Raw genomic sequence first — 22,170 nt, 5'->3', positions numbered from 1 at the left:
GGTTGTGATGGTAACATTTTGTATTCACAGGTGAATTCCTGGGTGTATTGCTGGGTGACAGAGGGTATGCCTGCCAGCCTTTTCTGCTCACTCCATTTGCAGACCCTCTGGAGGCACAACTGGCATACAACCATGCCCATGCCAGAACAAGGGCCTGGATAGAAATGACATTTGGCCTACTGAAGGCACGCTTTCAGTGTCTGACCCACCTGAGAGTCAGCCCAGACAGGGCATGTGATATCATTGTGGCCTGTGCTGTCCTCCACAATGTGGCCTGCCTGAGAAAGGAGAGGGCCCCCAGAGTGCCAGCTCTCATAGACTGGGACAGTCCTGCCATCTTCCCGGATGACGACTGTGGTCGGCTGGTCAGAGACCAATATGTGTTAAATTATTTTAATTAATATTGCATGTTTATTTAAGTTGGGCCTGCAATGGCAGAGGAATTTTTGTTAGGTTTTTGTGCTGTATAGGCAAGGCAATTTTATTTGTATAGCCCATTTTTACAAACAGTTTGTCTCAAACTGCATGCTTTGATTCTGTGCTTTTTGTCTTGTAGAGCACTGTGTGACTTCAGTTTTGAAAGGAGCTGATGGTTTACTTGCTTTGATTCATCCTTGTTCAATAAAGGAACATCATGGTACTCTCTAATGTGTATTTATATTTATATGGTGATGTACTTTATGTGTAGTCTGTGGGAAACTAAATTATCTAGTGGTTCATCTAAAATCATCAGTTATCTAAAATTATTTCAATTAATGATCACAAATGTTTCAATAATGATAGTGGGTATAGTTAAATGTTTTAACAATATGTTCTAGGCAGTGGAATAAATATTGGTTTCCATATGTGGCGACCGCTGACTGAGATAAGGAATGAGATTAAATAGATCCTGGAACTTAGCCTGGTCTGGAGCAGGCTAGCTTCACAGAATAAATCTCCATGGTAACTTACGTCTGAACATATCCCACTTCCCTTATCCTACTTTTGTGCAACCGGATCACGGATAAGTTGATCCAGGATAGCCAACATATCCCCGCTTAATCCCTTATCCTACTTTTGTGCAACGGGCCCCTGCTTTGATGTGAATTCAGACCATGTCATTTTCATAACATGTAAGCTAATACATTATTAATGTCGGGTATCATATGGTTTATGCACTGAAACAAGGTTTATTGTTGCACATATGAAGGTAAATCATGACCAACAACTGTTTTGTCTGTTATTGCTGAGATCCCCCTCCTTGATACTGACCTCACTTGAAAAACAGCAGCAACAACAACAACAACAAAAAACAGCAGTAGACAATATGTAGTCTGGATGGCACACATGCACAGCACGATTTAAGCCACACCTGAAAAGAATATGACATGCAGCATCTGTGCATCCTTTAATCTGTTAACATAGGAGGTGAAATTTAAAAAAAAATCATAGCATTTTGCAACACACATACCACACAGCTGGTATGAATCTGACTATGATGATTTTGATTTTCTTTCTAAAATTGTGGGGCTGTGGGGCTCAACTGGTTGAAGCTACCTCACGCAGCCATTCTGACGCAGCCATTCCGAGTTCGAGTCTCAGCTCAGGGTCCTTTGTGTGTACATGCGTTCGCATGTCCTCCCCCTCTCTCTCTGCCCTCATTTCCTCTAGAGCAGCTTTCCAATAAAGGCCACTAGTGCTGCAAAAATCCTTTTGAAAAAAGCTGCTGTGGCTAATGTCAGAAAGCAGGTTTTCTACTAATCACAGGTTATGAGTTTCCACACTTGCTGATGCGTTCCTGGGCATAACATTGAACCAAACTGCTTCCGCACGGCATTATTCGCCACCACTCTGGGGATGTGTAAATGATAAACCTAATTAAGGTGAAAAGATGCAAAAATTCATCTATATCGCTGCATAGATTCAATTCTCTGATTCTTTTCAAATTTGTCAAAAGGATTTTGGACATTTGATTTTGTCAGTTTGTCTCTAGGGAGCCAAACTGAGCTCACTTATTGACAGCAGCTAGTCATTATGTAGGTTACAGAATCCATACTTGTTGAGAATTGATCTGCTAATCCAGCATTTGAATATTTCTAAACCGGAATAAGTGAAAAGGTATTATTATTATCATTAGGAGTCAAATTAATGAAATAGTTATCCTACATATAAAACTTAAGCTGTGAAAGATAAACACAACATGGATAGGTTTTGGTACTGTTAATTTATTACGCACCTGAGTGTGTTTTAAAGAAAGTATAGCAAACACAGATTTGACATCATCTGTCACTGAGGAGTCAATTTTGACCTGAGTTTTAAATGAGCCGTCAAAAACACATCCGATGTCTCCAAATAAGTTTCTGTTGGCGGCCTGGAGATTTATACTTTCATCCCTCCTTCCCTCTTTTTTTTTTTTTTTACATCACAATTGCACCATTTATAGCTTCAGGCTAAAAGCTTCTCGGCAGCAGGGTTTTTTGAGGTTGGGTTTCTGTACCCTGGCCAAACTGTCTGATCACTCTACTGATTTGGCAGATTTCAGAGAGTAACTATACATCTTCAAAAATAATCACTTTTAAAACTAAACAACCAAAAAAGGGAAAATATATTCACATTTCTTATGAACATTGCACAAAGCTGTTAGTGAGCGAGTGCATCAGCAAATCAGAGGTCAGTTTCCTATAAGGATACCTTTTAACCAATGTTGGTTACAAACTTGCTTTACTGTAATGTGAACTCGGGAAAAGGTGAAATGTTTAGCTTGTCAGTGAGGTAAATTAATAATAGCTGAGAGTGACACATGAGCAGTGCTGTTACCAAACTGCTTCATGGCTTATTACAGTAAGTGCCAAAGGATCCTTTAACCCCAGTGCTTGACAACATCATCCGGTACTATAATGTTTTAGGAAAGTCTGCTTCCAGTGCTCCCTGCCAGCTGCAGGAACAGTTCAGCAACCAATGATGGCAATAATTTCAGAGAGAGCGCCTCACAAATAGGAAAGTAGCTACAGGTCATGTTGTTAAAAAAAAAAAAAAACACAGGCTTTTACATCCAGACGATTTCAAGTGAAAGGTGGCAGGGTACCCTTGTGGTTAAAATGTCCCTTACGTCATGATAAGGACAGGGTTCGTTTGCAGTAACAGCCCTACATATTGGCTAAAAGCCCTTTATGAATATGCTGAAACCATTCATTGAGACACTGAAAATTACATGCAAAGAGATTACTGATTAAGTGGAGCTTTCTAAACTTTTTTCACATTAAAAATTCTTTTCCAGTCCTTAAAGATATTGTGATTCACAGGGAAGTAAATCATGCTTCACGGTTGATTCATGATAATCACTTACCCAGTTTAAAAGTCTAATAAGTTGTGTCACTTTATGAATAACTAAATAGAATTTTTACATATATATATATAAAACAGAGCAGTAAGGCTTACAAGGTTTTCAGCGGGTTCAGGTCTCATATTTACTTTATGTCAGTGTTTTCAGAGTTTGTAAATAAGTTTTAAACTGAAACTGAAAAAAAAAGATGTCAGAAAGATGTTCTTATCTGATGACATGGGCACCTGCTTTTGAGTGGTCAGCTCTCAGCAGGCATAACAGACCTAGATGGTTAAGGGCAGAGCTATAGTGATTTCACTGGCAGACAAAAGACGACACAGTTTCAAACAAGAGAACCAATCAGATACAAGAATCCCTATTAGAGTAAAGAAAGCTTATTGTAAGCCATCTTATCCTCCTTGGGATTTGCTGCTCAGCATAGTCCAAGACTCTTATACTGCAGTAATGAATAAGGAAATGTCCTATGGCTAAAAAGATGCATATCAACAGAAATATTCTTACAATCTAATAATTAGACACATACAGAATGTCACTGCGTTTTCGTAACTGCAGAATATCCATGTTGCAACACAGAACACAGTTCTCATAACTACAAAAATACACCGTTTAGTATTTGAAAGAAAAACAAAAGCCATATCAGGTAATATTAATACAAAAGTTAGGTCTTTCTCTTATCAAAACCTCCATCTATTATTTACTAAAAGGCAAGCTCCCTATCAAATAGAATAATTAGAGCATTCTCTTATGAATGGCCTGTTGAGAGCTTAAAAAAGCTGAAAATAAATGTCTGATTGAAGTGTTAGCATATCCCTACTGCTGTATTGTTCTTAAAAAGGCATGTATGAGCAGAGACAGTGACTCAGCTAAAGCAAAATAAACAGAGATTATATCTGTGTTTATTTCTAAGAGAATTCTGCAAGTCAGAATACGTGAGGGCCTAGACAAGACTGACAGATGTTGAGCAACAGAGTAATCATTACAGTGCTAATCTCACACATCAAAAGCCAAGAAAAGAAGCGCGGAATACATTTTTAGAAATGCAAGATTGATATCTACCTGTTATCAGTGCGCCAGCAAAATGCCACATGATAATTTTAAAGCCTTGGGGTCCTGCAGGGAAATAAAAAGTGAAGTGATAGAAAGAAAGAAAAAAGTAATAATGACAAGAGTGGAGTCTGGAAACATTTCAAAATTTATTGCTGGCAGTTTTTTGTAATTGATATTGAAAGCATACAATAATTCAGTGTTCACGTTCCCACAGGAGAGGGCATTTGAGGATAAAACTAACCAAACAACAGCCGCAGTCAACAGTTGGTAATGAGTCATTATATGTTGGCCACTATTTACATATCTAAGTGATTTAAAAGGATACCACAAAGTGATGCAGTTTATCTGCACAGGGCCTAAAGTTAATATGAGCACAAAAAAAAAAAAGAATGCCGTAATAGCTCTTGGTGTAGTTATTAATGCTTTGAAGTGGGTAAATGCTGTGGGATTCCTGTATATCCCTGAAAAACAAAACTCCCACACACACGGAATAGAACATGCACCTCAAATCAACTACTGTAAGTCAATGTTGCATTTAGAAACAACTGCAAAGCCCTGGGCCCATTCATGGAAGAACAACCATGATTTAAAAGTTAGCAAAATACAAATTTGGAGTTGATTTGTGAAACATCACATTCTCCTGTTGATTAATATATATATTTTTTTAATCTGTTTGATGTTTTAGCTACAAATCGTGTTGGTTAGTTGTTGATGAAAAAAAGCTGACTATTCCCACTTTGTAGACTAGAACCGAAGGAAGAGGGGAAATGTGAGGTTGGTCCACACCCACAGACAACGGTATTGCTATTGCCAGTCCATGATTTGATTTAGCCACACAATCTGTAAGAATCAGGACTGGGTTTGTCTTTAAGGAGAACTGGTAATACCCAGCCAAAGGAAAAGTTAGTCTGCATAGCAACAGACAGAGGTGATGCAAAACAAGCTCAGTCAGATCCATCATAGATTGGCCCAAACATCAAGAGGAAATAGACATGACAATGCACCCACTGGGTACCACTAGTGTGGAAAAGGGGGAAAAAACAGGGCTTACGAAAACCTCGCCTGTCCATAAATATCAACACAATTAATCGATAACTTGTACATTTAAGGACTCTATATGCCATCATGATATGTGAATCTCTTTGTTGCTTGTCAAAACGTAATGGAAACTTGTTTCTCATTCTCGGTACCAAAGCAGTTTAACAGCTTTTCCATGTGAAAGTTTCCAGGATACGCCAGCCGCTGGAAAGAAGCCAAGAGATGCAGGGTTTTGACTGTGAGACGTGGACCTTCATAAAACTGGTGATCCCAGTATAGAGGTAAGCTGTGGTGTGCTTCACTCCCTTCATCTGTGAAAGCCTGGACGAAATGTCACTGCTGGCCACGCAGACAGTCCTTTGCTCCTGCCCGGCCTTCAATCTGATGCTAAAACAAGAACTTGGTGCAGCGCTAATTTTTAAGGAAAGTTTATTTCTATGATCTATCTATCTATCTATCTATCTATCTATCTATCTATCTATCTATCTATCTATCTATCTATCTATCTATCTATCTACATACATATATATATATATGATATGTATAGTTCCATAGTTCCCCATAGTCAGGGAATGCAGTTTAGAACAGTTTGCAGAGGAGGGTGGAAGTGCCTGGAATAAGAGTAAGCCCTTGCAAGTTTGAGGCAATGGTTCTCATTTGGATATGAGTCACTGCCTCAAGCGGAGGAGCTTAATTATCTCGGGATGTTGTTCACGAGTGATGGCAAGTTGGAGCGGGAGATGGACAGACGGATACAGGCTTCGTCAGCAGTAATTAGGGCGCTGCCTTGTAGTAAGGAAAGGTGAAGTCCATCTACATTCCAACCCTCACCGATGGTCACAAAATTTGGGTCGTGACCGAAAGAATGAGGATGCAAGCGGCTCAGTCTGTGGTTAAGCGCATGTTTGTAGTTATGAATTAGTTACGAATAATGTGGGCAAGGCAAATGCGTCATTCACTAACACTAAACCTGTCTTTGGTCTCTAAATCAAACCACCAACAGAGAGTTTATTGTTTGGTCATGAGATAGGTCATTGTTCATTGTTGGATGGGAGTCTTTGTCCATGTTGTCTACAGAAAGATTTCACCTATGTTACTTGCTGATGCTACATCTGATGCCATCAGCTCAGTTTTTGCAAAGCTACAAGCACGACACACCATGTCTGCTACATCATAAACTTTCCAATATTTTGTGTGATTTTGAGGGATTTTTTTTATTTTCATTCTATTCTATCTTTATTTGCTTTCCCCTCAATATTTTATTCTGCAACTATATGCTTTTTCCTTAGGGGATTTATAAAGTATGATTCAATTAAATTCAACTCAATTCAGTTAGATTCAATTCAAATCAATTTGCAACCAGTCCAGTTGCTTAGAACAGCGCCTGGATGACAAAAGCTTATCCCTTTAATTGACGCAAATCAGACAGCCTCTCTAAACTCTTGAGTTGCTGTCTCTATCTTCTTTGATTTTAGGCTTGGCTATGGAGTACTGGGTGAAAAAAGATCTTTATTGAGTTAGCTTCTGCTGGTAGAGTTAACTGCCGTCAATCGAAGAACTTTTTCTCAGGTCTTCAGCCAATAGCTTTCTTTTCATGCTTAAGGATCGCAGACCTCTGCCGTGTTGCTTAGCAATGCCTTTGTGTGCAGTCATTCAAAGATAAATAAGGTATTTGCTTATGTAAATTATACAGTTAAAATCAAATAAACAAGATCAAACAATAGTACATCTGCAGGGTCATACAAGACCCTAAATGCGTGCTTATTAAATAAAGACTGAGGCACAATGAGTTTATGAGTCAAATCCAGACTCCTAAACACTATGAATGTATTGTATTCACTAAAACAAACACTCGCTCCACCAAAGAACATAAAATTGCCCTAAATGCAAATCACACATATATTGTAAATATAAAGAGTCTGTCTTTTGGTCTCCACTGTATTGCTCATTATGGACCTGTGTGGCCTTTGCGCAGGTCTTCCTAAGTTGACGTCAAAGATCACCCACTAAATAAGAGACATATGGAAGTTAAGAGTGAAGGTTATTGTGAAATCCTCATTGCCAGACTGACTTGGTTTGTCTAATTTGGGCTGGACCTCACATGGTCACCACGACACTTGTCAAATGTTTCATTTGGTCTGAAATTGCTCTGGTGAGCAAGTGGCTATAACAGCTCCAAGCAGCAGCAATGGCTTTTAAATAAGGGTTACAGTGAAAAGCAAAGCCATAATCGCTGCTCATTTCTAGCCAGCTAGGACATTATCTCATTTTTCCATCTTGCTTTTCTCACCAGCAATCTGGCACTGTAGGTTAATATGAGATGACGAAAAAATCTTTCGGTGGTATTATTAATAAGAATATCAATTTGTCTCATTGACTTTAAACTCAAATGTGCAGTTAACACATTTCTTTTTACAGTTTCTGCACTGTGAAAATCAAAGCATCTTTAACAACAAAAAGTTAATCAGTGCTGCTCTTCAGTGGAGTTAGACTGCTAATCTACTCAAGCCAACACAATAAGTGCAGTAACATTTGGCAGTAAAACATTTTCACACGTTCATCTCTCTGGCCTTGAAGAAATATGTCCAATCAATTTCCAGACACTGAACACATTCGCATGTACCCTTTGACATTTTTCTTCTGTGTAATATTAATTCTTTGTAGATATTTTTTCTCTACATAGAATAAAAGGGAGTAAGTACTTTTGCAATCCACTGTATAAGCTGGTGTCAAAAATGCAATATGTCATAAACAATCTTTTTGACTTTTACAGCTATTGCCTCCATTCATATAGTAATCAAGGAACATTGATGTGAAATTGAGTTGTTTTGGGAGGCTAAAAGCTACTTTTGTATAAAAGTCCAATTTTCCACATCAATTTGTGTCCATTATTTAGATTCCAAGAGTTTTTATTAGGGAGAAAGTTGGGGATGTCTTTGTGACAGACAAGGCTTATACAAGATTCCAAGAGTGTATTTCTGCCAAGCTTATGTGTCTGAACTGTACTTAATAACAACTTGTTCTCAAGTGCTATAACAAGGTAACTCTCATCTTGTCGGACTGTGCCTTATGCCGCAGCATACGATAGGAAGGTGCTATGTCTCCCAGCTCAGAAAGTCAGACGAGTTATGTCTTTTAAGATTACATTACTGTATTTTAATCGGTTTTAATCGGTTTTAACTTTACCATTTAGTTGTAAAAAGTTAAATTACCTTTATCCGTGTCCCATTACACTAAAGTATCCCTCATTTCTACTATAATCATGTCATTATCTTTGGACAAGCTCTGTAGAGTTTGTAGTTTTAAAGACAAAATGTTTTCACATTATGTCATTTTACTTAAAACATTCAATCTAGCATTTTTTTTCTCTTAAGGAAAAGATTTGAGGAGAGTGATGTGCCTCCTTTAGTTAGTGCTTGGAGTTTAGCTGATCAATTCAGTCAACAGCTGGTGACTTTGGTCATTTTGTTGATAACTTTAAGAATTTCTGAGACATGTGTAAAATCCTCCTTTTTAGTATCCAAACATTAAGCAGTGTTTTGGCATATGATATACCCTTAAATCTACTCTTCTCTGTCTCTAATGGGCCTTCCTGAAATGTGGGATATTGTCTCATCAGTTTCTACCTAGCACAGATTTCAGTTTGAACAACCATCTGCTTTCTTTGCAGTTCACAAGAATAACTTGATTTTTGATCATTTTAAACCATTGATAAATTGCCCTGTTTAAGAGCTTTTTTTGTTCTTTTTTTTTTTTTTTTTTTTAATTATTAATTTCAAGTAGCTTCTGTGTAGAAACATCAGCTAGATGCCCGAAAACCTCTACCAAGCCTTTGGATTTCCTTTGTGGTTACTTTGACACACATTCCATGTTGCTTTTCAAGTGGAATAAAGCAGTGACCTCACATGGGGCGTCTGAAGCCCTGGATTTTCAGCTCAATTGATGTTAGGATACATTGCTCCATGCATGCTGTTTGTCCTCAGACATGACAACGGGAATGATTTAAAGCACATTACTTTTTAGTTGCAAGTAAAGTTATTGTATTACACCACTTTGTCTTGACTGGTTCTATTTTTCTACTTTAAACAACCATTCCAGTGGTTTGAGTCCAGTAAATGCTGTGTGCTTAAAGTTTACTTTACCAACAGACGTGTCAATTTTATAATGAGTTTTTCCTTCCTTTGAAAGGCTCATTGGTTTTAGTTCATCTCAGTATACCAAAAAAAATCTATTTATAGAGGCTTGAAATGTGCTCAATGTAGCTAATAGATAATTCATCATAGTGATGAACAATTTTGTTAAGTTGCTTTACTTTTAGTTGAGTAAAATGCACAGCATGCACCTTGTGACCTCACCAGTGGTACATTCCCATGCTGAAGTCTGATGACACAGCTTTCCTATTCAGCTGAAAAGCATACAGAAGCTTTGAAGTGATGTGAGGCATAAAAGCTATCTTGTTGGGCTTGAAAGTCTCCATACTAATTAGTAAACCCATATTATTTCAAAATGAGATAAGAAATTAAATAAATAAATAAGAAATTACTCTAAAGAGACATGAATATTTTTAGAGAATACGTAAGATAGAATATATTATAAAAACCTGAGTTTGTTACATGTTTTACAGAACAGCTTTTGTACCATAAGACCGGAAGCCTTCAGGGGTCTGGAGCCTTTTGCAGCTGCTATCGGGCGAGAGGCGGGGTACACCAGGACATCACAGGGCCAACATAGGGATAAAAAAAAAAAACATGCATGCTCAAATTCATTCTTACAAACCATTTGAATCATCAATTAACCTTACATGGTTGTGTATGGATTGTGGAAAGAAGCCAGAATATGGCCCAAGCCGAGTTTCAGACCAGGAACCTTCATTGTGTGAAGCGACAGTACTAACCACCACACTGCTATGCAGCCCAGTTGTATTTTTTTTTTTTTATTCTTTTTGCATAATCTGAACAGTACAATAATACTTAATAATGAAGGTACAACTCAAATACTCACGTAATGATTAACTAATTAATTACTAACTATGAGTTAATTGATATATAAATCAAGGATGTAACATGAATTCCTATTGTGCACCCTTAATTATTATTAGGATACTAATACAGATATATATATACAGTTAATCTGGAGCTACTTTATTCATACATTAATTAATATGGCATATTTGTGCTAACATTATAAAAGTGTTATTAATCATTCATTTTGAAACATAAAATAATCTACTATATGTCTGCAGATGTTTTGGAAGGTGAACTTGCTTAAACACAGTTGGATCAGATTGGCACGTTGCCCTTATATGCAGTATCACTGATAACACTGATCTGGTCCTTTGATTGTGTTTTGTTAAGTAGCGGCATGCTTCAGTGGTGTGAGAGGCCTCCTCTGAATACATCATTTTTATTCATCATCCATTGACATAAGTTAATGAATAAAGGATGCTGTCTATGAAATGTTTCATGAAACAGTCCATTCTGGAAGGCTAAGTTCCAATGTATCTATATCCAACTGTGTTTTTTGAGACGATATGCAGTGTAGTACAGCGGCAACACACAGCATGAAAATATAGGGAGTTCATATAAAATTACTAATAATACCTGTGACGCATTGCAAGTTTTAAAAGCAATTACTCATAAATTAGATATTAGGGAAATACTGGTCTCAAATAAAATTAATTAGGGAAAGACTGCGTTACAGTGTTTTAGTGCAGTGACATGAGCTATAGGACTCCTCATTCACAGTCAAGCAAATTATTTGTAACCTTATTGCATGATTATACATCTGCCCTGCAATGTCCTGTTTCCATGTGGTTTTGTCGCAGCATGTGCCACCCAAACCCCAAACACGCGTTTTTCCACACAGCCTGAAAAAGTGGCACACCAGTGTTAGAATGGCTTTGAAAAAACCTTTCCTCCACCAAATATGTGTGGTAATGCTGTGAGAACTGGAATATATGCTTTTAAAACAGACTGAAAATTATTAACATTCATGGTTTTAATTCAACCCTGTTTCCAAAATTGTTGAGAGCTAAAATGTTGGTATGAACATAATGCATTGATTTGGAAACAATAATCCTACATTTCTTTATGGAGAGCTATGACATGCGCAGAATGTGGTTTGGCTTTGTCCTGCTGAGATAAGCAAGATCTACCCTGAGCATATGCTCCCCTTAGACCTGCATATATAGTTCAACATTAATGGTGCTTAGATGTACATGTATCTTAAGGAAGCAGCATCACTTACAATAGTTGGAAAACACAAACCCAGTAAAAGGAGAACCAGACAGCATCTCTTGTGGTCCAGAAAACAAAATATCTGTATAAGAATAGCTGTTGACCTCAGAGCTTCTTTCATACGTTCTTTCTTCCTGCCTCCAGATTGGAATGTTGTTCTAACTGAGACAATATGTATGAGACCAAATAAATTAGACACTAGAGTTTGTAGAGTATTTTTGGCACATCAGTTAAAAATACATGAGCAGTATTTTCAACTGTGTCATGCCATGTCTAATTCAAAAGTTTAACAAGGAGCTGGCAATATTGTTTACATTTGACTTTTGGAATTCTTGGAACTGGTTTTAGATTTTAATACCATAACTCATATGTGAATCAAATCTAAATCTTATTCTGAACTCTTTCTTAAGTGACTGAATATTTTCCACATTTTTTGTCATCTCTATGTCTGCTCTAAGCTCATCAGTATATTTTGGTTATGGAACTGCAATAAAATAAACGCACAAGTGCATGCTTTGGAACAGGCAATAAAACTCTATTGTTCATATGACTGTATTCCACTTGTGGTTACTTCATCCTTTGTGTTTGGCCTCATGCATGAGCAGCGCTGAGCAAAGTTATGGAGGGGCTCCATGACTTTCAAGAAAATGTATCTGTCTCACCATTACTCCTGCATTAGACTGACATACAAACTTTGTCGTGTGTGACATGTAATTGACAGCAATTTGACATGATTAGGACACAACCATCCTTGAGTACGTTTTATTCGGCTTCTACTGGGTTTTTGTCAGAGATGATTATCATGATTTTGAAACCAGCCAAAAAAATCATTTTAAAAGCCAGGCTTTTAAAAATGTAACTTACACAAACCACTGTCTTAGCTAATAATAACTTTACCACTTAGCTAAATATACAGTAGGTAGGCTGGTTCAGGGGCTGCATGGTGGTAGGATGGTTTGAATTTTTGATTTTTGGAATGAGGTTTCTGGTACAAATCCTGGCTGGGGTTTCTCTGTGTGTAGCCTCTCAGGGTACAGGGTATGGTTAGCATCTAAAAACATGTATGATAGGGGAACTGGCGATTGTAAATTGTCTCTATGTTGGCTCTACGATACACTGGAGACCTCTTGCCTGATGGCAGGCTCCGCCAATCAGATTCATGATACAAAGACTGAAAAAAAAAAAACATAAAATTATAACATAAACATAAAATACTGTGGTGCATACAATATTTGTGATATAGAGAGAAATTCTACATTAAGTGAAATAAAATGTAAACTAGTATTTGACTATTTCTCTGCGCAAAGTCCCAGTCTACAACATTCTACTCAAATCTGAAGATAATATCAGTGCATATTGCACACATATAGGCTATTAGGTGCCTGCTGTGCCCATTGGTTCATATCATGAACTGAAGTGTTGACATGTTACCTCGGCAACCAGCAACCAAATGCCACACTGTAACATAATGACTAGGTTATAAAATTACATATTTAAGACTTAACCTCAATCTTTTCCTTCCATTATTCAACAAGTATTCATTTGTTTCCTTGTTTTACCGTTAATATTAATTTGACAATCTTTTTATTTTTACTTGCTACTAAACTACCAGTTTTAGTAGTACATTTTTTCACCTCTCAGCATTGTTTGCCTTTGCAAATCTTAATATTTGAACAATATATTTAAGAATTGTTTGCCTGGAACTTCTAAATAAAGCTACTAAATTTTCAGTTGTAAGGGAAAACCCTTATTCATGGAATATCCTAACCTTGATAGATATGTAAGTTTGAGTATTCTCCCATGGCCATTAAAGGCAAGCGAGTTGTTGGCAGATGCAAAAGCCGTCAGAGCGCTTGTGTAAAAAGCATTAAAATTCAACATGCAATAAAACCGTTATTCATAGGACCATAACAAGCTTGTAGTTTGTCTTACACAAACCCCAGAGGGGGAATCAAGACACTCAACCCTCCCATACACACTCACTGCGAGGTCCACTGCAGCACATGGTCCCTCCATAGGTTTATGTAGCTTCTTGATGCAAGTGAGTTAGCTTGCCTCATTTTCACTTCACCACTTGAAAGCTAAAAAACTGACTGGAAATCAAGCGGATAACAATTTGTGTCAAAGGCAGAACAAGAATGAAGAATAACAGAAGGACATAGCAGAAGAAGTGCTCTCAGTAAGCCATGTAATGTCATCTGGAAAAGTGGGTAACACTGTTAAAAAACTTTACAAAAAAAGACGAACTTGTGACACAACAGCTGTGGCATAAAGGAAGAATGTGTCACTCACTTGTTAAAATTCAAAATAAAGAAATTAGCAATCGCAGAAAAATGCTCTGCCATAACCAGAGAAGCCGTCATGGACAGAAGGTCAGCAGAGTTCAGTGGTTTTATGTTATTATAAAGGGAAGTTGGCTGGAGATTGGTTTGATATAAAGTGGCTCCTCCAAGAGACTGGACATCTTTTCTACAAGACCTATTGTTTCATTAAGTTCAGAGATAAAAGTCAAAAGGACTAGCCTGGGCGAAAGCCGACTGTTGACTCCGTCAAACAGTCTGGAAAACCCCAAGAGGAATCCGTTTCCATGGAGGGTGGGACCTTACTCAGCAACTTAAATTCATTGGAGTTCCCTTAACCAATCAGTAATGTTTAGAAAGGACGTAGGTTATGCGCCGAGGTTCATGCTTACTCTCGCGAGGCTCTAGCCCGCGAATCACGCTTCCCACATCCGCTTTCATTATACCGGTACCATTTGATAAATCAAACTTTTCCCAAAGCCAGTTGGAAGGAGAGCTACGACATACTTGCCACTAACAATATTGACGAGGCATTCCTCTTGCTCTTGTTTTAATTGTGTAATGATCTCCAGAGTTGAGACAACTTCATGGATAGCTTCTAGCGTTCTTCCGTCGCCATGTTTATTTCCGCTGCGGTTAAACTACAATTATATGGACTACAATGGACTCCGCGCGTGAGTTCTGCGTCACCACTCGCAACTGTTTGCTGATTGGCAAAACACTGAGCGAACCGAGGTAGGGGGATTTGGCCAGACTATGTGCGGAGCCAAAATCTTTGGGCGGACGTACGTAGGATGGCGTCGCCAGGCTACAAAAGGACTGCTCTTCATCCTCAAAACCCCTCCCAAACAACTATATTTTAGACAAAATTTGACTGAAGTGAATAAACTCACTTGAGCGCATAAGAATGTTTTGTGGCAGCATTCTCAAATTACATTTGAGAAATGTGTTACATCAAATTAATGATGCAGAATATCGCATGCTATGCACAGTAACGGTGTGCCTGTTTGTCAACACGTGTGTGAGTCAGTGGGAGTAGTGCCAACTCAGTGATGCACCCTACAAGTTTAAAGATATATGACTCATGCCAGAAACCTACATGTTGTTGGTGATTAAAAAAGCAGCTTTCTTTTCAACTTTTTTTTTTTTCTTGAAGAAAAAACTGTCTGTGGCTGGCACTTCTGGGCAGGGAATGAATGAAGCAAAACACCCCTGAATAGTTTTTTATAGTTCTTAGTTTTCAATAGTTTTTCATCTACGTGAATATCAGCTTCACACTGTTGATTTCATTAATTCCACGAAAGGTCTCAATCTCTTGTTACACTGTCAGGTCGCTCATTCCAGCAAAATGTTGCCCGGCAATTCATACATTTATTTCTGTGCATAGTGAGCCTGGAAGTGATATGAGAAGCGATAATCACAATGGCTGAGATGAGGCGAAAGAAAAGAGCGCCAGCCTCTAAAACTTGACTAAAAAGTCAAAGTTTCTGAGATTTCACCCTCTGTTTATTCAGAAACAAGCTCTTAGGGGTGCCGTGCAGAGGAAGACCACCGACAAAAAATGAAGAAGAACCCAAAATGAAAAAGACATATAATATATGCCATGAAAATGTAGTTTTGTCTTTAGCCATCGTAAATCATTCAAAGCAACATGTTTCTGCTAGATTACTGGAAACAGTTCTTACAATACAGGAGGGCAAAGGATGTGTTCTATATTTTGAGAGTGTGCTTCAGTGTTTCAGGGTTCATCAGTAATTATTAGATATTGACCAGTCTTCTTGTTGACCCGCTTACAGATATTTACCAAATCTCCTACTGATGATCATTTCAGATCCATATTTACAGTATTACAATGTATTTTTATTGGATATTGCTGCTTTCTTTGATTGGCTAATGTCTTGAGTCATTTGCACATTGTTCTGAGTTTGGACTTTTTGTCCGTGGTTGTCTGGAGAGGCATCTGGTTCAAACCTGGTTGGGGCCTTTCTGTGTTGAGTTTACATGTTCCCCCTGTGCCTCTATGGCTTTTGTCCCATAGTTAAAAGACATGCATGTTATGATGACATTCTAAATGAGCTGTAGAAATTAGTATGAGTGTGCATGTTACCTTCCTCTGTGTGTTCTCCTGTGATAGACTAGTGATTTCATGCTGTATCCTGCTTCTCTCCAAATATCAGACAGGTTTCAGCCTCAGTGCTGACCAGGACAAAGCAGATGTAGAAACTGGACGGATCAAATTTGAGTAATTGGCGTTACAATTCCAAACTCTATTTTGGATCATTTCATACTTTATCGGTGTAAAATGGTGGCGTGATACCCTGAATGACTGGGTTTTTGCGTGACAACAAAACAACGCTTATTAGGCTGTAACTCTCACGTTTTTTTGTAAGGCTGTGTACGTTGTACGATGGCCAATGCAAAGGATGACAGTACAGTTGTCTATGATTCAAACAGCATCATCACAGATGCAATACACCCTTTAGGTTTTAGGGCCAAAACATCTATAACCCTGCTGATGCTTTATGTCTGAAGTTTTCAGGTATACACATATATGCCTTAACTGCTCCTATCTTGGTTTTCCATATGCCCATGATCACCAGAGCATTGACTGTGTCTTACAGGACAGTATTGATCCTTTAAACAGGTGACTATGAAGCGTATTCCCTTTTCGGCACAGCAAATACTGCCACTCTGTGTTCCAAAATAGAAGTTGCTGCCTGAGATTGTCACTCCACTCTTAGGGCACCCACACGGCTTCGCATTGACTTATAGAAGTTTATCAATACTTTTTATGTCATTACATACTGTGTCCATATTTTTCTTAAGTGAATTACTGTGGTGACATAGCTTGGTTTAAACTTTCCTTGACAATGTGCAAGTGTACCAGATAAGTCTTGTGTTTTTGAGCAAGCCCTGTGGAGATTATCACACATGTTTTGATTACTGGAGATGACATAAGTCATCAAGGTAACTGAATATCAATGTCAGGCTCGATAGTGTTTCAGAAAATGGGTCTTTAAAAATGTACCTTCTTCCATCAACATAAAATTATCTGCACTCTGTGCTTCCTTTTTACTGTATCTCTTTGGTGTCATTTTTCTTTTCTGAAAAGCATCCTTACATAATTTGAAATAATCACCAATAGAATGACCTGCACTCCAGAAGGCTTTGTGAGGCTGTGAAAAGGTGATTAAGATTCATTAGAGCAGTGGGAAAAGTTGTTAATGACTTTAAACTTTTTTCAATAAAAAGAGCGAATGCCAACACAAAAAGAAAAAAAGTTTTTCATATCACTGCTTTTTTCTTCTTTTAGCATACAAAATCATAATTTGTGAAATAAAAAATGATCTCGTAGTAAGCCTACTGTGACAACTTAGTGCCAATGCAGTTCCAGATGAGTCTGAATCAGTCTCCTTTTTAGTGTGGCCAGGTTGTTGTCTCACACATGGCCATTCAAAACACTCCTTGTGTGACGCTGTGCCTCAGGCCCAGATTGACATAAAGGTTATTGTCATTCCCACATTTGTTGGTAAATGGTGATGTGACAGATGTAATCATAGCATAAAAGCGCCCGCTTCTTGGATCCACAAATCCCATCTGTCCAAATGATGTTAGGGTTTCGACCACTGTCTTTACAATCAAGACGCATGAGTGATATAATAAGAATCTTCTTGTTTTGCATAAGTCCTGAATATCGCGTGAACCGTTGGAGCCCATTTCACTCATGAAAAAAGTGACTGATGTCATGGCACTCGCCAACGTCAACTACGTTGCGCACAGACACTTTAAAATCAAGAGTTGTGATCACATTTAAGCATTTGTATTTAGCCGCAAAAAAATGATTGTAAAAGGTGCACAAAAGCCTAGATAAGAGTGGATTTCATGGATGGATCCAACGATGACCTTACGCTTTTATTTCCGGTCTCAGGTCAGTGCCTTTACTTCATGTGTCAATCAAATATGCCGTTCGCGCTTAGCATATTATTTGACTTGCTAAGAAGTTTCCCAACACGGGCGGCTGATATTTTAGAAGTCATTGATATGTCTATGTCAAAGTCGCTCCTGACGCACAGCCTTTGAAAGCACCTTTGGTTTCAATTGCTTCATCCCAGCCTGAGGTCTGAAAGTTAAAAGTGTGTGGGTCTTTTGATAGTTTATACCCGATATAATTTCCTCTAAAGCCCCGATGACCGGAGCTTGTATCGTTTAATTAATCCCTTGCGTGACGTACTCGGAGTCAGGTATAGAAAACAAGAAATTGGCGAGGAAGACCATTACGCAGGTTGGTATGACATCACTATGGGCTGGCTATAAAGCGGCGAGGACTAATGTTCAGAGTTAGAAGAGCACTTGAGGAGCTTTGGAGAAAAGGACGTGCTCAATCTGACATTAAACATCTGACTGACCGACGCCACCGCCGAGGAGTTCCCGAAAGAGTTCGAGACTTGTCAAAATGAACTTGTCATACTTTGTTGCGTGTGGACTTTTGGTCACCCTGCTTTCAGAGAAGATGGGGGCAAAACCTTTGACTCAGGCGCAGCAAAAGGTAAGTCACACAAAAATCCCTCAACTGGATGTTGGAAGCATGAGTGCTGCTTCATAAGTGAACAGCTGTTCTGTGGTGTTTTACGCATCATATTTCATACTTTCAGTTGTGTTTAGCGATTCAGCAAAGACATTTTTTCCAAATGAGGAGTCAGAAACATTGCTGTAAACGCTGTTTATCCCATTGAACCTAACTTTTTAAAACTATTTGTTTCAGTGATGCCTAAGACCGATTGATGCAGCCTTTTACTCCACAGCATCATTTGTATACCTATTAGCATTTATAGGTGCTGTAAATAGTAAGAAAAAGATGAAATACTTTATAGTGAAACCTCTTTTAGAATCGACATTACAAGATAATCATCACCAATCGGTTCTTTTTTTCTCACATTATTTGCCGATACGAAACGACAACACAGTTTTGTGCGTAAAAGTGAAGAAGCGTAAAATAGAGTCGCCTTGATAAACGAGGGATTAGATTATTTGAAATTAAATTATACGGTTATTTGAATAGATAGTTTGAATTTGGGATGGCTGGAGTTGGTGTTCCAGTTCAGAGCAAAGCAGTGGGCTTCGGGCACCTGTTTTATAGCCGGATTTGTCTCTGAGAGCGCAGTGACAGAAATCTGTTGTCACTTGGTGAAAAACCAAACCTTCGAGCGGTTGGCTGTATCGGGGATTTGCTTCATTTTTGAATCCCGTGACTGCCGCATTTTCGTATCTATCGCAATGCTTGCTTTTGATTAAAGAGAATAACTGCTCAGGTTTACGAATCCGTTCGTAATAATTGGCAAAACCTCTCCTTGCCAACGCTTATTTGGATGTGCTTAAATGTGTATCAGTTGAGGCTTACCTCAAATACCAAACGAGTGCTCTGCTCAAACAAGCACTGAGTATTTGCAATTCTATCACAACCCGATCTCTTTGTAGGCTACAATGTATTTGCCCACGGGATACAATGTTTATCTATTTTTTGTTTCATCTTCCAGTCTCTTAGAAGTTTGCTGGGCGAGGAGTTGGCAGAGTTTCTGGAGTCGGAGGAGAGGGAGAAGCGGCTAGACGCTGTGCGCTCTCGGATGCGGTTACTGCGAGATTTACGGATGGACACCCGGGCCAGAGGGATGTGGGCTCGTCTCCTTAACGACCAGCCCCCAGCGAGGAAACACAAATCAGGGAGCAAGAAAGGGGGCTCCACGAGTGGCTGCTTCGGACATAAGATGGACAGGATAGGGACCATCAGCGGCATGGGCTGCTAAGGTCGGCGCAGCGCAGCGAGGGTGAGTGAGTTTTAAAGGTCGTCCCACTTCACTCTTCGATTGAGTCACCTCAGAAACGCAAACATGAAGGGGTCCAATGGAATTATGAATGGTCTTGGGAAATGAGGGAAGAAGGAATATGCAGCATGGGGAAAAAAAAGAAGGGAAATAGGGATCAAGAAAGCACATTTTTTATCATGTGACGCTGAAATGTTGGTGACAGAGGGAAGGAAACAATTAGGAAGAACAGAGAAATAAAAAAGAGAAAACCCAATTCTGTGTTACTGGTTTATCAAATGTTCTTAGTAGGTCTATGAATAGATACATAAATGGCTGAGGGAAGGGATGGCGGGAATGAGTGAAAGAATACGTGCAAAAAAGATCAGACAACATGTTTATTTTTTATTTTTTTTAAGTCCATCTCAGGACAATGCCTGTTTTTTCATTCATGGTTAGAATTCCAGGGTAGAATAAAAATCTGGAATCAGTGGAAGCATTCTAAAAGTCTGAGAGCTGAGGCCATGTATCTGGTTGCGTCAAGTGATAGATTAAATTTTGAATATGAGAGGTCAGGTAGATGTAAGAAATCCCATTTAAGTATATATGACTGACTCTAGCTGTCTGTGCGACTCCTCCTTGTCACACATACTGACACTAAAATGATATTAAGCTACAGGAGAAAAAAAATATTGTCAAGTCAAGCGGTGTTCCCAGGAAGGGCGGGAATCCCTTTAGGATAGCCCACTTAAACTGATGTACAGTGATGTATTGGGAACAATCCAGTGGGTGTTTAGGAAGTCCACTCTTGCATTCATATGCATCATCATTATGAATGAGCCCATCTGTTTCATCTGGAAAACAGCAACATACATCTTGTTTAGGAAGAAAATAAGTTAGGGAGAGACAGAGGAAGGAAATGGGGATGCAGACACACACATTTCCACACTCTTGAAAACAGAGTATCCTGCAGTGGTCAGGATCTTTCTGGGAAACCCATTTTCTCTTTGCTGGGAATGAACTAGTGAATGGAGTAATACACAAGCTAGGTGACACATAGTTAGTTCTGAGGACTGAGGCCTTTTTGTGGTTGTGGCAGACTGTGAAATCCCGATGAGGGTGTGTGATTTTATGACTACCATGAATAACTATTGCTCACCCATAACCATGAAAGTTTGCGTTAGCTATGAATTCAGACTTGCAGTTGTTAGGTGAAGAGGTAGGGGAACAGTTTTAGTTGAGAATACAACCAACGAGTAAATTGGGAAATACCCAGGAAGACGAAGAGATGATGAACACATACAAAACACAGATTGGATGACAGTGTGTTTACTAAGTTGTCCCTGACAATCGGTTTAAGCTTTGTCTTCTGTTTCCTTTCTTTTTCTAGATCCCTGGACGATGGGTTTGGACAACAAGAGTTGAGTTTGTTCTCACCTGAGGAAAAAAATTAAAGAAAAATCATCAAGCGAAAAGATTTTTGGTACGAAAGTGACCTAGACCAGCACTTACAAGGACTGGGATGACAGTGCTACAAAATCCTCATATAAATACATATATATTAAGTAAATATGCAGGTATATATACATATATGTATACCACACAAAATGACCAACTTATACAAACAGATATATACTACAACATTGTGGACAATGGTGTAAAAACTACAAACTGCAAAGCTGTATATTACTGCTGCTGCTGTACATTCAAGTACTTCATCTTCCGCTGCATAAATGTATTTATGTTTAAAAAATATTTATATGTTTATAAAAAGAGATATTTATAAATATGAGTTTTATTTATGTAACATTTTGAAAATGGATGCAAACTGCAGGTCAATTCTGTTTGTTACCTTTTTCTTTTGTCTCAAATAGTTGTAAATGTTTTCAAAAATGATAAAAAAAAAAAAAAAGAACATTCCATGTGCACTTACATGCCATGTCTCTTTTGCCTTGATTTTGGGAGAGAAGGTGGTCCTAATAGCCACATATGGGACAGTAGAGGGGCCAACCGACTGAGGGGGGTGCAGCGGGTGTGTTTATATTTCATACTATTACACGTCTTATTAGGACTTAAGACTTACACTCAATTCAATTATTCTGAATGAGGATAAGTTGGTTGGTTCCTCTATCCTTTCCTGTGAATCAGATTGCAGATTTATTCCCGAAACTGCTTACTGGAGTGTGGTAATTTGAAAATTTTACACTTAACTATAAATTTGTCCATTTTACATTGTGACCTATAGGGACTTAGATATCGGGCAGTAAGTACCGGTAATGTTATTCCTAAATGACCAATTCCATTATGACACCTTGTAAAGATATCATTTGGGTGAACATTTCAAATCAGGCCTTTAAATCATCCAGCAGGTGGACGGTTGTGGGTAGTCCATCCCAGCAGACAAAACAGACAGTTGGAGCAGCAATAGA

The 22,170-nt window shown here is 38.5% G+C and overlaps 1 protein-coding gene across 1 annotated transcript; it reads left to right on the top strand.

Annotated features, from left to right (window-relative positions):
- The first annotated feature begins 18,289 nt into the window (after positions 1–18,289).
- On the top strand, positions 18,290–21,642 carry nppc (natriuretic peptide C). The gene is made up of 3 exons (XM_075484396.1): positions 18,290–18,489; positions 19,478–19,765; positions 21,132–21,642. The coding sequence occupies exons 1-2, from the start codon at positions 18,397–18,399 to the stop codon at positions 19,742–19,744; spliced, it is 360 nt and encodes a 119-aa protein (XP_075340511.1). The 5' UTR covers positions 18,290–18,396; the 3' UTR covers positions 19,745–19,765; positions 21,132–21,642.
- The last annotated feature ends 528 nt before the right edge of the window (positions 21,643–22,170 follow it).

Source organism: Odontesthes bonariensis, chromosome 15, assembly GCF_027942865.1.
Source record: "Odontesthes bonariensis isolate fOdoBon6 chromosome 15, fOdoBon6.hap1, whole genome shotgun sequence".
Lineage (NCBI taxonomy): Eukaryota > Metazoa > Chordata > Actinopteri > Atheriniformes > Atherinopsidae > Odontesthes > Odontesthes bonariensis.
This window is presented reverse-complemented; position numbering and strand designations above follow the sequence as displayed.

What these genes read in the sequence shown, in the direction of transcription:
- nppc (XM_075484396.1), top strand. Translation starts at nt 18,397, where the DNA reads ATGAACTTGTCATACTTTGTTGCGTGTGGACTTTTGGTCACCCTGCTT. An exon ending in TGACTCAGGCGCAGCAAAAG is followed by an intron (nt 18,490 to 19,477) that starts GTAAGTCACACA and finishes TTCATCTTCCAG; the next exon opens with TCTCTTAGAAGTTTGCTGGG.